Source organism: Capricornis sumatraensis, chromosome 3 (genome assembly GCF_032405125.1).
Source record: "Capricornis sumatraensis isolate serow.1 chromosome 3, serow.2, whole genome shotgun sequence".
NCBI lineage: Eukaryota > Metazoa > Chordata > Mammalia > Artiodactyla > Bovidae > Capricornis > Capricornis sumatraensis.
The window spans coordinates 28,651,125-28,664,583 of NC_091071.1; the positions used below are offsets into that span (position 1 = coordinate 28,651,125).

General features: G+C 40.6%; 1 protein-coding gene across 1 annotated transcript in view; it reads left to right on the forward strand.

Annotated features, from left to right (window-relative positions):
* The window catches only part of PARN (poly(A)-specific ribonuclease), a 195,716-nt gene that overhangs the window by 62,079 nt on the left and 120,178 nt on the right, over window positions 1–13,459 (forward strand). Inside the window, exons 19-21 of the mRNA XM_068967772.1 lie at window positions 7,225–7,280; window positions 8,255–8,341; window positions 11,290–11,364. Coding sequence (XP_068823873.1) covers window positions 7,225–7,280; window positions 8,255–8,341; window positions 11,290–11,364 — 218 coding nt within the window. The remainder of the gene's footprint in view (window positions 1–7,224; window positions 7,281–8,254; window positions 8,342–11,289; window positions 11,365–13,459) is intronic.

Below are 13,459 nucleotides of genomic sequence, written 5' to 3' on the forward strand. Positions count from 1 at the left end.
TTGGGACAAATGTCGGGTAATGCTCTATTTGTCAAGACATCAAGTGACTAGACTGGAAATTGCGCGTGCACCCCTCTCCCCACCCCGAGTGAAATGAAAATAACTGGTGCCACAGTGACTCCTCTACCCAGTGGTTGCCCTCTCATTTTACACAAGAGCTTTAGTGAGCGAAATAAATGAACTTATTTTGTGAGCGATGTCTGCATGCTTCCTACCCTGGATGATAAAATTAGTTTTTTATGGCACATAAATATGTATAATGATGAGCCCTTGCATACACGGTTCTCATGAAGTGCTTTTTACTGCTGTGCCCTGAAGGAAATACCAAGACCATTTGCAAGAACAGTAGAGCTGGCAGTCGTTAAAGGTTTCAATTTTCCTCTGGAAGGCTTGGGACTTGGAGTTAGGTGCAAATTAATTCACCACTCAAATCGTGTTGAGATGAGATTGTACTCGGCATCTCCGTATTCTGGTCTGCAGTGGCATAAGAGGAGTTCAGTTTTGCTTGGAAATCTGTTCTTTGAGGTAAAGCTTTTTAGGAAGAGACGTGTAGTCTTGAACAAATGCATATGTTTACTCTTTAAATGAAATACTGAGTTTCTAGGTGGAAGAATGAAAAGTTTGGGGGCTGGAGGGTTTTCCTTTTGCTCAGGCAGAACCAGAGTAAACACTGTCCTCTTTTATGAAGACAGGCTGTAACATCAGAAATCCTTCTAGATCATTCAAGCCTGTGTGTATGTGTACAGATCTGACCTTACAGAAAATAAAGCTCTTGTATTCAGATACCTCATTATCTCACTCACCCCTAAGATGTGCCGTTTCACAGGGTTTTCCTGGTGGTGATCATGGTGTGTGGGGCGGGTGTGACCGCGAGGCCCGAGGCGCGGGTAGCAGCTGGTTCTGCACTGCAGACGTGGAAAGGTTGTCCTTTGACCTGCAGCAGCATGGCTGTCTTCTCTGCTCCTTCATCCTGGTTGCCTTCCTCAGTCCACCCAAACCTCTTCTCAGAAAGCAACCTCGTTTTTTATATCTGGATTCTGCCCCGTTGCACGAAGCTATAATTTAATCAGCCCTTAGAGCATTGCCAGAAACTACTGACAGAAGCCTATGTCTGAGATTGTACATCTCGAGTTCTTGCACTAGAGGTGATTCAGGACGCGCGTCCTCATTTGTCCCTTAGAGGCTCACTGTTTCACGTGAGGCTGTGGGAAGAGCTCAGGTTAGAAGCCCAATGTGAGGGGAGTGTGGGCTTCCCACGTGGCACCAATGGTAAAGAACCTGCCCACCTGCCAGTGCAGGAGATGTAAGAGACGTGGGTTCAATCCCTGGGTCAGGAAGATCCCCCGGAGGAAGAAATGGCAAGTTGCTCCAATATTCTTGCCTGGAGAATTCCACAGACAGAGGAGCCTGGCAGGGTTGCACAGTTGGACACAACTGAAGTGTAAGGGGGTACCTGGCAGAGAGAAGGTGAGGCCTTTAGTGTAAGACTAGTAATGGAGAAGGCAATGGCACCCCACTCCAGCACTCTCGCCTGGAAAATCCCATGGACGGAGGAGCCTGGTGGGCGGCAGTCCATGGGGCGCTAAGAGTCGGACACGACCGAGCGACTTCACTTTCATTTTTCACCTTCATGCATTGGAGAAGGAAATGGCAACCCACTCCAGTGTTCTTGCCTGGAGAATCCCAGGGACGGGGGAGCCTGGTGGGCTGCCATCTATGGGGTTGCACAGAGTCAGACACGACTGAAATGACTTAGCAGCAGCAGCAGCAGTAATGGGGAAACTTTGGGTCTGAATCTGTCTCTGCTCCCATGATGGCCAAGGGTAAGCCGCCGGAGCAGGAAAAAGCTGCTTGCTCGTTCCTTGTATGATAGGACTTGGTGCCTGTCCCCCAGATACCAGAGGATCAGAGAAGGCTGAATGTGCCGTAACAAACGCTTATTTTAGTCAGGAACCTTGTCCTTTTAAAAAGTAATATATTCTTATCCTGATTGAAGCACAAATTACCCACTTGTAATTCCACCAGCCAAAATGAAACAAAACAAAACAAAACTGTCACTTGGTGTATTTCCTGCTAATGTGTTTTCTATCTCTATTTCATATATTAATATAATTTGGTAACTTAAAACAAATTCAATAAAGGATTTTTCAAAAGGCGTTAACACTAGCGGTTAGCAGCATGGCGTTGCTGGTCTTCAGTGGCGGCTCAGGTGAGCATCGTGGTCCACATACAGCCTAATCCATGTGTCCGGCCTTCTGTCAGCTGCACAGCCACTGCCCTGCACTGGGTATTACTGGTTTTTTGCCAGTTGTTTCTTTTCTTTTTTTCTTTTAAATTTATTTATTTGGCTCTGCCAGGTCTTTGTTGCGGCATGCAGGATCCTTAGTTGAGGCATGTGAACTCCTGTGGGATCATGAGTTGCAGCATGTGGGATCTAGTTCCCTGACCAGGAATCAAACCCAGGGCCCCCCAGCACTGGGAGTGCAGAGTCTTAGACGCTGGACTACCAGGGAAGTCCTGCCGATTGTTTCTTTGAGTGGCCCCAAGTGCAGGTCATTGATCCACTGTGTTTTTCTGCCATCACTTAGCAGCAGTGGAAACCATGCTGCTGCAGGAGCAAAACGAAATATTTCCTTTCATTTCTAAATAGAATTATTGGCTTTACGTGTATGTAGACTCTGTCATGTGGAATTTTAATGAACCATAATGATCTTTGTGGTTCCCAGAGGTTTGAGCCTTTGTGCAAAATATTCCTGAATCACCTTCAGGACTTCCTGTCTGCATTTAAATGTCACCTTTGCCCTTTATGTTTTCTTGAGCACAGCTGCATAAAGCAGGTTAATACTAGCACTGTTTGCCATCCATTTTCACATTGGACAATTGCAAATGATTCAGATAAGCCACAGTCCAAGACAAGCTCTTGTGTCATCAAAGAATACCCTTTGACCTTAGTGTACCTCTTTTGAGCTGCTCAGTGTGTCCTGTGCTTGCCAAAATCTGGGTTTGAAGCTTGTTGGTAAGGTCGGAGAATTTTGACAAGTTTGGAGAGTCTGCGTATGTGTGTGCCAGCCTTGGGGTCCATATTAGAGGCTAAAGCTTGTGATGCCAGAGGGGCTGCTTTGTCGCCAAGTCATAGAAAGGGTTGGACTTTTGCCAGTGAGTTGCCAAGAGAGTAGTTTATGCTGTCTTTTTTTTTACTTTCTTCTTCAAAATGAGGAAAACAGTGGTCAGCAGTTGTTTCCCCCAATTTACCTCTTGCAGAGGACCTAGCTGTTTGCCACAATTGACCTCCTGGTTTCAGGGAATGGTGGAAGCCTTATGTTATTGGTGCCTGGATGTTGAGGGAGTCCTTGACATTTGTTGTGATGGTTTTGTGTTTCTCTTAAGTCACAATAATTTACTGTAAACAAATCATTAAAACTAATACCTTTTTGGAGAAGTTGACACAAGTCATTATTACCCACCTGATCAGTGAATCATCATTTGTGGAAATTAACAGTCTTAAACATACTTTTTTTCAGTGAACCCAGTGATTTTCAGTTCCTAGGTTATGAGTCAGTAGGACTTAGGTGGGTGGGGCCCAGGAATTTGCATTCCTATCAAGATGCCTGTCTGGGGAAACACATTTTGATAAGTGCTCAAGGTTCTAGGCTCTAAGAAGCTTTAAGTCTGAAATGAAATTCTCCTGTGACTATAAGCCTTCTAACATAGTCCAGGTCACAGTGTCACACCACCATGGTCAGAAAAGAATGTCAGCAGATGACTTTCTATGAGTGCCATGCAGCATACGGGCAGCAGAGCTGGGTGGCTGTTCTGGACACAAAGGTGCTGTCCACAGCCTAGTCTGTGTAGCCTGTTAAGAGGCTGAGCTGAAGTCACCCAGTCTGCTGACTGAATGACCCCCGAGTATGCTGTGCTCCACCCTTGGATCTGTCCAGATGTTTGAAAGCCACACTAAACAACATTGCCAGTATCATCATAGAGCATTAAGAAACTGACAAATGCCCAAAAGGGTAGAATTTATTTTATAGCATCTAGAATGTGAACATGAGTCATGTAGTGTACTGGGATAGAATCCCAATGTATGATTGGCCCTTGTATCAGATGGGAACTTTAATTTTAGTCTTTGACAGAATCATTGTCAGTCCTTCAGAGAATAAGTGCAAAAATAGTGTTTCATCAGGAAGCTTGCAGGAACGTGGCCAGGGCCCCACACAGTCTTGTGTGTCTCTACCAAATTATAGCCGCCCTGAATCTTCACTGAAATAAAAATAACATTTCCTGCAAGCGATGGTCTAAGTGTGTTTCCAATATCTGCAAATGAAAGGCCTTCTGGGAGAGACTGTTCTTCAATACAGTTCACAGGGAAGGAGCATCTTTTCATGTGCTTGTCAGTATTTCTGCTCTCCTAGTGCATTTCTCATACGTTAAAATGAAAACTGTTTGGTCAGATGAGCCACACATGAGGTGTTTTATCAGATCATCCCAGGGTGTCAGTGTACGCCATCTGACAGCCAGTCAGTATGAGGGGTGCATGCAATGAAATGTTTTAATTTTCCCTCAAAAGGGCAGGCGGGGATGCTTCCAGTGCAGTGGCCTGCAAACCGTCTGGCCTAAAAGGAGAGGGAGGCCCTCGGCGAGTTGACTTTGGGTCTATTCCACAGACGCTCAGCTCCAGTTTTAGAATCGGTTTCCCAGTTGCATGGGGTGCTGTCAGCCAAGTCACAGACAGAATTGGTTTGCGTGTTCCTCCAGGGTTTGGGGTGATTTGCTTCTCTGTAAAGCCCGAACATGAAGGTGGAGGGATGAGTAAGAAGGGCTATTAATATAATTCATTTGGAAGGGGTTTCTATTTAGTTAAAGTATTGAATAAGCAAATAAGGTAGTATTGGATTAACTAACTTAAAAAAAATCTTTTGAGTGTCTCTGCTGAGAATAAATTTTTACTGAGTTTAAACAGAAATGATAACTTATAAATCGAGATGAAATATTAAAGGACAAACAGCCAGTGTAATGCTTGACGAAATGTATCTTTAAAATTGAGAAAATATATATTTACATGGCAAGAGAACTGGGGAAGTCTGCTTTTTTTTTTTTTTTTGGAAGTCTGCTTTTAAATGTCATCCTTGTTTGTATTTATAAGACAATAGATTTTCTAAACTTGGTGAGGCCACATGACCTTTAGAGGAAAACAGTATTTTTAAAAGAAATAAAGCAGCTGCACACTCAGACTTGTGATTTTGCTTTATATTGGTCTCCCCACAGCAGGTGGGGTAGTGCACAGGATATACAGGATTGATTTTACTGGTGTTTTCAGTTGAACTTTCTCTAAGAAAATCTCTATAGTTATTACCCCTGGGCCTATCAGTTCTGGTAGCCTCTGTTTTCTTTTTTAAGTTTAAAAAATAATCACAAAAGGATTTTTGAAGAATAAAATTCACTTTCCCAAAATCATTGGCTGTTTTTTTTCAGAGCAGGGAGTGGGGAGTATTTTGTATTTTTGGTTTAATGATATTGGGTGTTTTACAAAGCTGTCACAATAGTATAAAATGTGCTTTTTTAAAAAAATTAAAAATTGGCCTGCAAGTTACTGATGTTTTGAATTTTTTGAAAGTTATCTTGAAATTAATTCTGTTGGAATGATGAACTATAATTTACCCACCCACACACGTTGTTGAATCTGGAGGTTGATTTTGATTACTGGTGCCTTTGAAGGTATAACAGTGAACATCTTGTTGATTCAGTTTTTATTCTTCTGTTGAAGTTTGGGTACACAATTTATTTTTGTAGTGGTTGATATGTTTCTTCAACTTTTACTGAAAGTTGTTTTGGGCTTTTTTTTTTTGGTGTAGAGTTGGGAACCATCTCTCAATTTACTAAATGGAAAACTGAGAATTATGTGAACCATAAAAATATTGATCCTTCTAACCCAGGACTAACTCATCAGGTTCTGGTTGTCAGTAATAATAACAACCACTTTCGAGGGGAATCTATGCTTTTATATGTCTCATTGTTTTCTGGCATTGCAGGCGGTATCGATTAAACTGGGTGAACCAGATCCAAAATAGTACACTTGAGCCTAAATTAGTGAACTAAAAATAAATTTGGTTTCTTAGCCATAGGATTTGGTTTATTAAATTGTAGGCTAGGCAACAAGTCCTCAAACCGCAGAGTACCAGGACTTTGTTTTTTCTGGCATTCACAGAACAGTGGTATTCATGCTGATGGCTCCATTTGTAAACTGGATCATGCCCTGCCTGGCTTTTGAATGCCTGGTAATAATGTGCCTTAATTGCAGGTCAGTGAAGCCAAACTAATTGCTTGTTGGGCACTTGGATTGCCTTTTTAATTTGCTGTATAATGCAATCGCTACCAGAAATGCACAATATGCCGTTATCTAAATAAAACTCATTAAAATCATCTTACAGACAACAGAATGCCTGATATTTTGCCCACAATCTTGCAAATAAAAGCAAATTGAATGGCATTATGGAGCGTTGTAATTTAGAAGCACTCTTCTAAAAAGTGCCTTTGTATCCATTTAAAAAGTATACATAAATGACTGCTATGATTTCTATCAGTGTGATAGGTTTTTTGTTTGTTTGTTTTTACCAAGGATTATTTTGCTTCATGCTTTTAATGTGTTTTAAATGGGAGTAATGACAGTTCACCCAGTAAGATTAGTACTCATCCAATGATCGCATTTCAGTTTAAAAAAAGAAGAAAAGACAGACACTGGTGACACATTCCTAGCTCACAAAGCACCGATCCATAGGGATTACCTTTACGATTTGTGGGGACAGTTGTTCAAGGGGGTTAAGATGGTCGGCACGCTGTAGGGCTCATTTTCTCTCAGTTTTTCTGGACTAACAGGGCAGTTCAGCAGAGGACTTCGTTTCGACTCTTTGATGACTAATTTTATTCATTTAGCTAATATTTATTGAGTAGCTCCTGAGTGCCAGGAACTGTTGTAGGTGCTGGGGATACCAGTTTTTGTTTTCTATTTATAATAAATACTTGAGACTCAAGAAGTGTGCTCAGTCGTGTCTGACTAATATTTAGCCCTAGAGAAAGATGTGAAGTGGATCTTAAGACTCTACAAAATGATTTTAGAAATAAGGTAATATAATTAAGGAGCTTCTATGAAAGAATTTTCTAGATGTTTTTATCAGTTGCTTTTTTTAAGAAGTTAGTCCATTATCCATTTTCCTTTTCTTTTGGTAGGTTATTTCTTATGAGAGTCATGGATATCCCGTATCTAAACTTGGAAGGACCAGACTGTAAGTGAATTTTTATTTTCTCATTGCATCTGCACATTTAAGTGTGTGGTCTGGAAAGGATAACAGGAACAGAATTACTGAAGAAAGAGCTTTATTCACTTAAAAATAGCCAGTGATTTTGTGGTTGATATGAATAGTATGCCTAAGTTAATGTTACCCTTGGGCCTTGATTAACCCATCTCTTTACTTGTATTTTCCAGTTTATACATGAGTTGAATTAAAAAATATATATATCTTCTCATCATTACTTCATTTTCACTCAGCACTCTGAGTTCATGATTTTCTATAAATACATTGTATATGTAATAGATTTCAAGATGTACTAGCCGTGATAATAACAGTACATTTTCTATTTTCCAGTTGTTTGAGTATGTATATATTTAAGTTTTGTGGTTAGGTTTTTTTTTTCTCTCTTTGAAGACCTCGGACAACCACGCTGTTTGAGAGGTGGTTGTCGCTTCTTCCGATTGTTCTTTTCCATTGCACTTTTTGTAGCCTTGGTAAATTTCCTTAATATATGCCATAGGCAGATAGAAACAGAGGAATTACACTTTATACACGATGATAATAATCACTGCAGTAGAAGTTTGAGGACATACTGTGTTGCACTTCGTATTAGTTCTAATGCTCAAACCTGTCACCCTTGCAGCAGTTCTGTGAGCTGAGTCTTGTCATCCCTAGGAAATAACCACGAGTGGCTAGGCCTCTGGCTCTGAGTTGCACAACCAAGTGGTGGGTGTGGGATTAGAAAACAAGATTGTGACTCAGGACTACGTCTCTTTAAACAGTCCATTCAGTTTGGACAGTGCATTTTTTTTTTAAGTTAAATAAACATGGACATTAAGGCTCATTTGGTAATTGCAAGGCTTTCATAATGATTCTCCAAGTTAGCCTGGGCTCAGTTTCATCGACGAACCACTGGTCAGGTGTCCCCTTTTCAGCCATCAAGCTTTCATCAAAAATTTGTTTTGTAGTGCAGCCTAAACGTGATCACGTCCTCCATGTGACATTCCCCAAAGAATGGAAAACCAGTGACCTTTACCAGCTTTTCAGTGCCTTTGGTAAGTCAAAAATAAGTATAGATGTTTTTTTAGGGTCCTGCTCCTTTTACGGTTTAGGTGGTCAGAGTATGTAGATGGCTTTAGCTTGGACATAAAAGAAGATTAATATGCAAAGTTTTCATCTCACTCAAAGAGTTTTTGGAGCTTGGTATGCTGCTTTCTTATGCCAATATGATCTGAGGACTTTCTGCTAGCATCCCACAGCAGAGCTCTGTTACTCATCTATATCCATGGAAATCAAGAACAGTTAGCCCCTTACTGTCGACCCATGGGGAAGAAGTCTAGGCTGAATCATTGTTAAGATGAAATGGAAAGAGAATGCCTGTTTCATAAGGGCAGGCAGTTGCTGCTCAATATGGAATAGTCCAGCAGACAAGCACAGGTGTTTGAGAGGACCAAGTATGGGGTAGGTTCTTCTGTTACCTTTTTTATCAGGTCAGGTGATTAGATTAAATTAGAACAGTCTTCTGATTAGGGTTTATAAAGGCCATTCTGATTGTAAGTCTTCAGCAGTGTCTCTTAATTTTAACAAATAAAGTATTTAGACTGTCATCTCTGGAGATTCATGATTAAAATGGAAGCAGCAAAAACCTGAATGTCCAATAATAAGCCTGTTTAGTGAATGTTAATGTGTCTCCCCAACAGCTTAATATGTAGCCGTTTTAGAAAGAGTTGAAGAGTTTGTTAAAAGATGGTAAAATGTTTGTATTTTAGCATTCAGAGTAAAATGCAGATACAAAGTAGAATTCCTATATAACTAACATCATTTTTGTTGAAATCAAACTGAAAGGATGCACCGTGCTCTTATCACTGAATGTTTTAGATAGGATTTTTTTTTCCTCTTTGTGCTTTTCAATATTTCTTAAAATAAACATACATTAGCTTTTATAAGTACAAAACATTGTGCAATTTTTAGGAATGTAAGTGTATGCAAGTATATTTCTGGCAAGTCATCCTAATCTTTGCAGATAGTTTAAATGACTTCTGAAATTATAGTCCTGCTTTTTAACTTAAATGCAGTGAGATTTCACAGTACATTCCTTTGGTAAGCTTTGGATGTTGTTTCCCATCTTGTGTTGCTCTTACCCCTATTTACTTAAACTTTAATTGGCTATATTCATCAGGACGCTCTGAGTGGAATATTTTTCATTTTAATTAAAGAAAGGTTAGCTGTGTGATATTGAACAGGTAACCTCTCTGTGTTTCCTCCTTGGAGATGATGATGGCGATGTTGCTGCCTGTTTAATAGGCTTGTCAGGATGATCAAATGAGCTGATCCGTGGAATGCATTCAGAATAGTATGTGGCCTAGAGTAGCTACTTGAGAAACGTTAATTATTGTTGTTGAGTCACTAAGTCGTGTGCAGCTCTTTGCAGCCCCATGGACTGTGGCCCACCAGGCTCCTCTGTCCCTGGGATTTCCCAGGCAAGAGTACTGGAGTGGGGTGCCACTTCCTCCCCCAGGGGATCTGCATCTTCTGCATTGGCAGGTGGATTCTTTCCCACTGAGCCACCTGGGAAGCCCCCACACACTATTTGTCTAGAAAAAACATACAGGGTAGAGAGCTAAGGAAGTAATGGTAGTGACTTTTGTAATCGAGAAAGTCCTGGCACCCCATGGTGCAGCAGGAAGTGAAAGTTCTTTCCTGTGAAGGAGACGCAAAGCAGCTTTCAAGTATTCCGAAGCCTTCAAAAATTTTAATAGATAATAAGACATTTTTTCATCACTAAGTTTTGGTGATGTTTCGCCGTTAAAAAAAATTCATTCCAGTCTTCCGTGTTTTTTCGGGAAGAGGGTAGTGGGTAGATCTCTGCTTGCCCCTGGGTTTTCTCCAGCTCCCGGCCCTCTGCTCCTCTCCCCCTCTGTCCACTCTCCTGCATTCCATTCTGTTTGCGTTTTGCCTTTGGAGAGGACTTGTCTCTGTATGTGAAAGTCATTTCGTGCCACTATACTGCCTTCTGTCCCTCTGTGTTTTTCTTTTCTGTATTGGTCTGTCTTGGTTTCCTCTCTCTGACGCCTTCTTCTCCTCGTCCTTTATCCCCTATCTGTTTTTCGTTATTTGAGTTCTTTCCCTGGCCTTGAGATCAGCATTGACTTTTTCTTATTTCTTATGCACATGCTCTCTGGTTTTTACTAGTGATCCTTTTAAAAATATACCAGGTTCATGGACTTTTAGTCTTTTAGTACATGAACCTGGCATAGTCCTTCATTTATTTAAGTAATTAGTTTTTGTTTGCTTATTTTCAGTCCTGACTCCAGCAGTGAGAGTGCCGAATCCTAACGACTAGACCACCAGGGAACTCCCTACTCCTGATCTTGATTGGAAAAAAGTCTCTAACCCTGGCAGGAGATTGGGTTGAATGGTAAACTGCCTCAGGATTTAATCCAGAAGGATCTTTTTTTGTTTGTTTGTTTTTAAAACAAACTTTAGAAGATTCTTCTGGTTTTCCTGGTTTATCTGCTTTCTTGAAGTTTTAACTGTAGCAGCTACTATGATCAGAGGAGGCAGTGGCAGCCCACTCCAGTACTCTTGCCTGGAAAGTCCCATGGATGGAGGAGCCTGGTGGGCTGCAGTCTATGGGGTCTTGAAGAGTCAGACATGACTGAGAGATTTCACTTTCACTTTTCACTTTCATGCATTGGAGAAGGAAATGGTAACCCACTCTAGTGTTCTTGCTTGGAGAATCCCAGGGACGGTGGAGCCTGGTGGGCTGCCGTCTATGGGGTCGCACAGAGTCGGACATGACTAAATCGACTTAGCAGCAGCAGCTACTATGATAGATTTAAGTTTTATTTCTCTGTAGTGCTGAGATTTTGATCATCTTTTAAACTAACACCTCATTTCTCTTTAAATTGATGGATGTTCTGAAATATGTCAGATATACAAATGGAATCTGAGAGCTATCTAAATGGCTAAATGCTACTTTGCTTTTTATTCAATATTTCAGGTAACATTCAGATATCTTGGATTGATGACACATCAGCATTTGTTTCTCTCAGCCAACCTGAACAAGTGCCAATTGGTAAGTGTGCTGGGCCTTTGTTTGGTGTATTGATTAAAAGTGGGAGCTTGCCCACTTCCCAGTCTAGATGCTGTGGTGTTCAGTCAACTGATTCACAAGCATTGCTGCCTGGTTTGTTTTGAGCTTGTCTCTGAAATAAAGGAAGTAATTAGTAAGTATCGCATGTAGATGAAAAAATAAGACAAATATATAGATTCTTTAGATATACTCTATCATATATCTTTCATTTTTCTGTTCCCTTCCTATAGCCCTTTTTTGAAAATGATTTGTATGTTTACTTTGAAGGCTAGAAATAGCAAGTTGAGAGGAATGGGGAATACCAGATGGTCATTCCTATATTGACCTGTTTGCCTCTATACTTTTCCCATTTATTTTATAACTTTTTGCAATTCACTTATTTCATTAAACTGGTATCAAATACTTGTTTTTACAAACAAATAAACTGAAAGATACTCTAGCTGCTTCTAAATTAGGATTGTAAAAAGGTCGAACACCAACTCTCTTATAACATTGGACCCTAAATAATTTTGATTTTAACCATCACAAAACATCCTATATTCTTAGGATGTAAAGCAATTGAAGAAAATATGTATTGTTCACCTACTTCTTCACATAGATTTCAAGTTCCCTGGTGCAAATAATAAAAACGTATGAAAATGTTAAGTATGCTGATTAACATTTTCTTCTTATTAAATGAAGTGCCACAGACTAAAAGTATATAATTCTGACTGATGTATGAGCAGAATATAAGCAGTTTTATATGAAAATTTCTACAAATACACAAATTCAGGTCAAATATTTTTTGGTATTTAAAAATAGATATATAACCATCACAGGAATATATGCCGTGTTATAGAAATGGAAAGTTTAGGCTCTGGAATCATATTGCCGCACTACCTATAGTGTGACCTTGGGCAAGTTCTTTAATAAGCTTCTGCTTATCTTTATAAACTGAGGACAATGTTACGGATTTTACATGAGATGATTATGTATATAAAGCTGGCATTGCTTGGAACTTTCATGGTGGTTATTTCGAAGTAGATTTCAACATGAAAGGCACTGCAGGAGCTTGTGGCACTAGGAACAGTACTGGATACAGGGTGTGAATTATATTGCTATCAACAGTTACATGTCTTCATATTTGCTTATCTGTGACCTATCCCCCCACAATCCTTAGAAAGACAGTTTACATGGAATCCGAAGGGAACGGGTTATTAGAAAGCTAAGGATGACTTCAAGTGTGGGGCAAGGACCTTGAGATTAAGATGGTTGTGAGACTTCAAGAAATTAGGCTGTGCAGTGGGAGCAAAGGGGACGCACAAGCTTTCAAGTCACACTGACGTGGGAACTAGCCTGCGTCTGCCACCTGTCAGCCACGCACCTTGAGGCATGCCACGTAAATTCTAAGCCACAGGCTCCTCACTGGAGAGATGGAAATGGTGATAGTTACTTTGTAAAATGATACCACACAGTATCTGTCTGTCTATTTAATTTGGCTGCTCTGGGTCTCAGTTGTGGCACTCAGGATCTTTGATCTTTGTTGTGGCATGCAGGATCTTTAGTTATAGCATATGAACTCTTTGAAGCTTGTGGGATGTAGTTATCCAACCAGTGGCTCTCCAGCCCCTGCACTGGGAGCTCGGAGTCTTAGCCCCTGGACCACCAGGGAAGCCCCAAGATCACAGATTTTAAGTTCCCAGCAAAGAGCCTGGCACTCCATCAGCAGTGCCAGACAATTGGTAGTATTTATCATGACACTGCTTGGCCTCCCTCGCTGTGTGTAAATCTGGAATCTGGAAGACACTAGTGAGTAGTATTTACTTGAAAGTGCAAGCATAATTCCTTGTTTATGGGTAAGAGGTGTCAAAGCCTCTTTTAATGTTCCTGTTATACTGTATTTGATGTCCCGTAATGATTATTCCCTTACTTATTTTTGCATCTTTCAATAGTATAGTAGCTTTTACGCTCAATATTTTATTCAGTGATACCTGAAATCAAGCTAGATTTCAGAATCACGTAGCCACAGAAGTCCTCTGATTTGTTCATTGCCCATCTTATTCACCACTGGGGGCTTCCCTGGTGGCCCAGATGATGA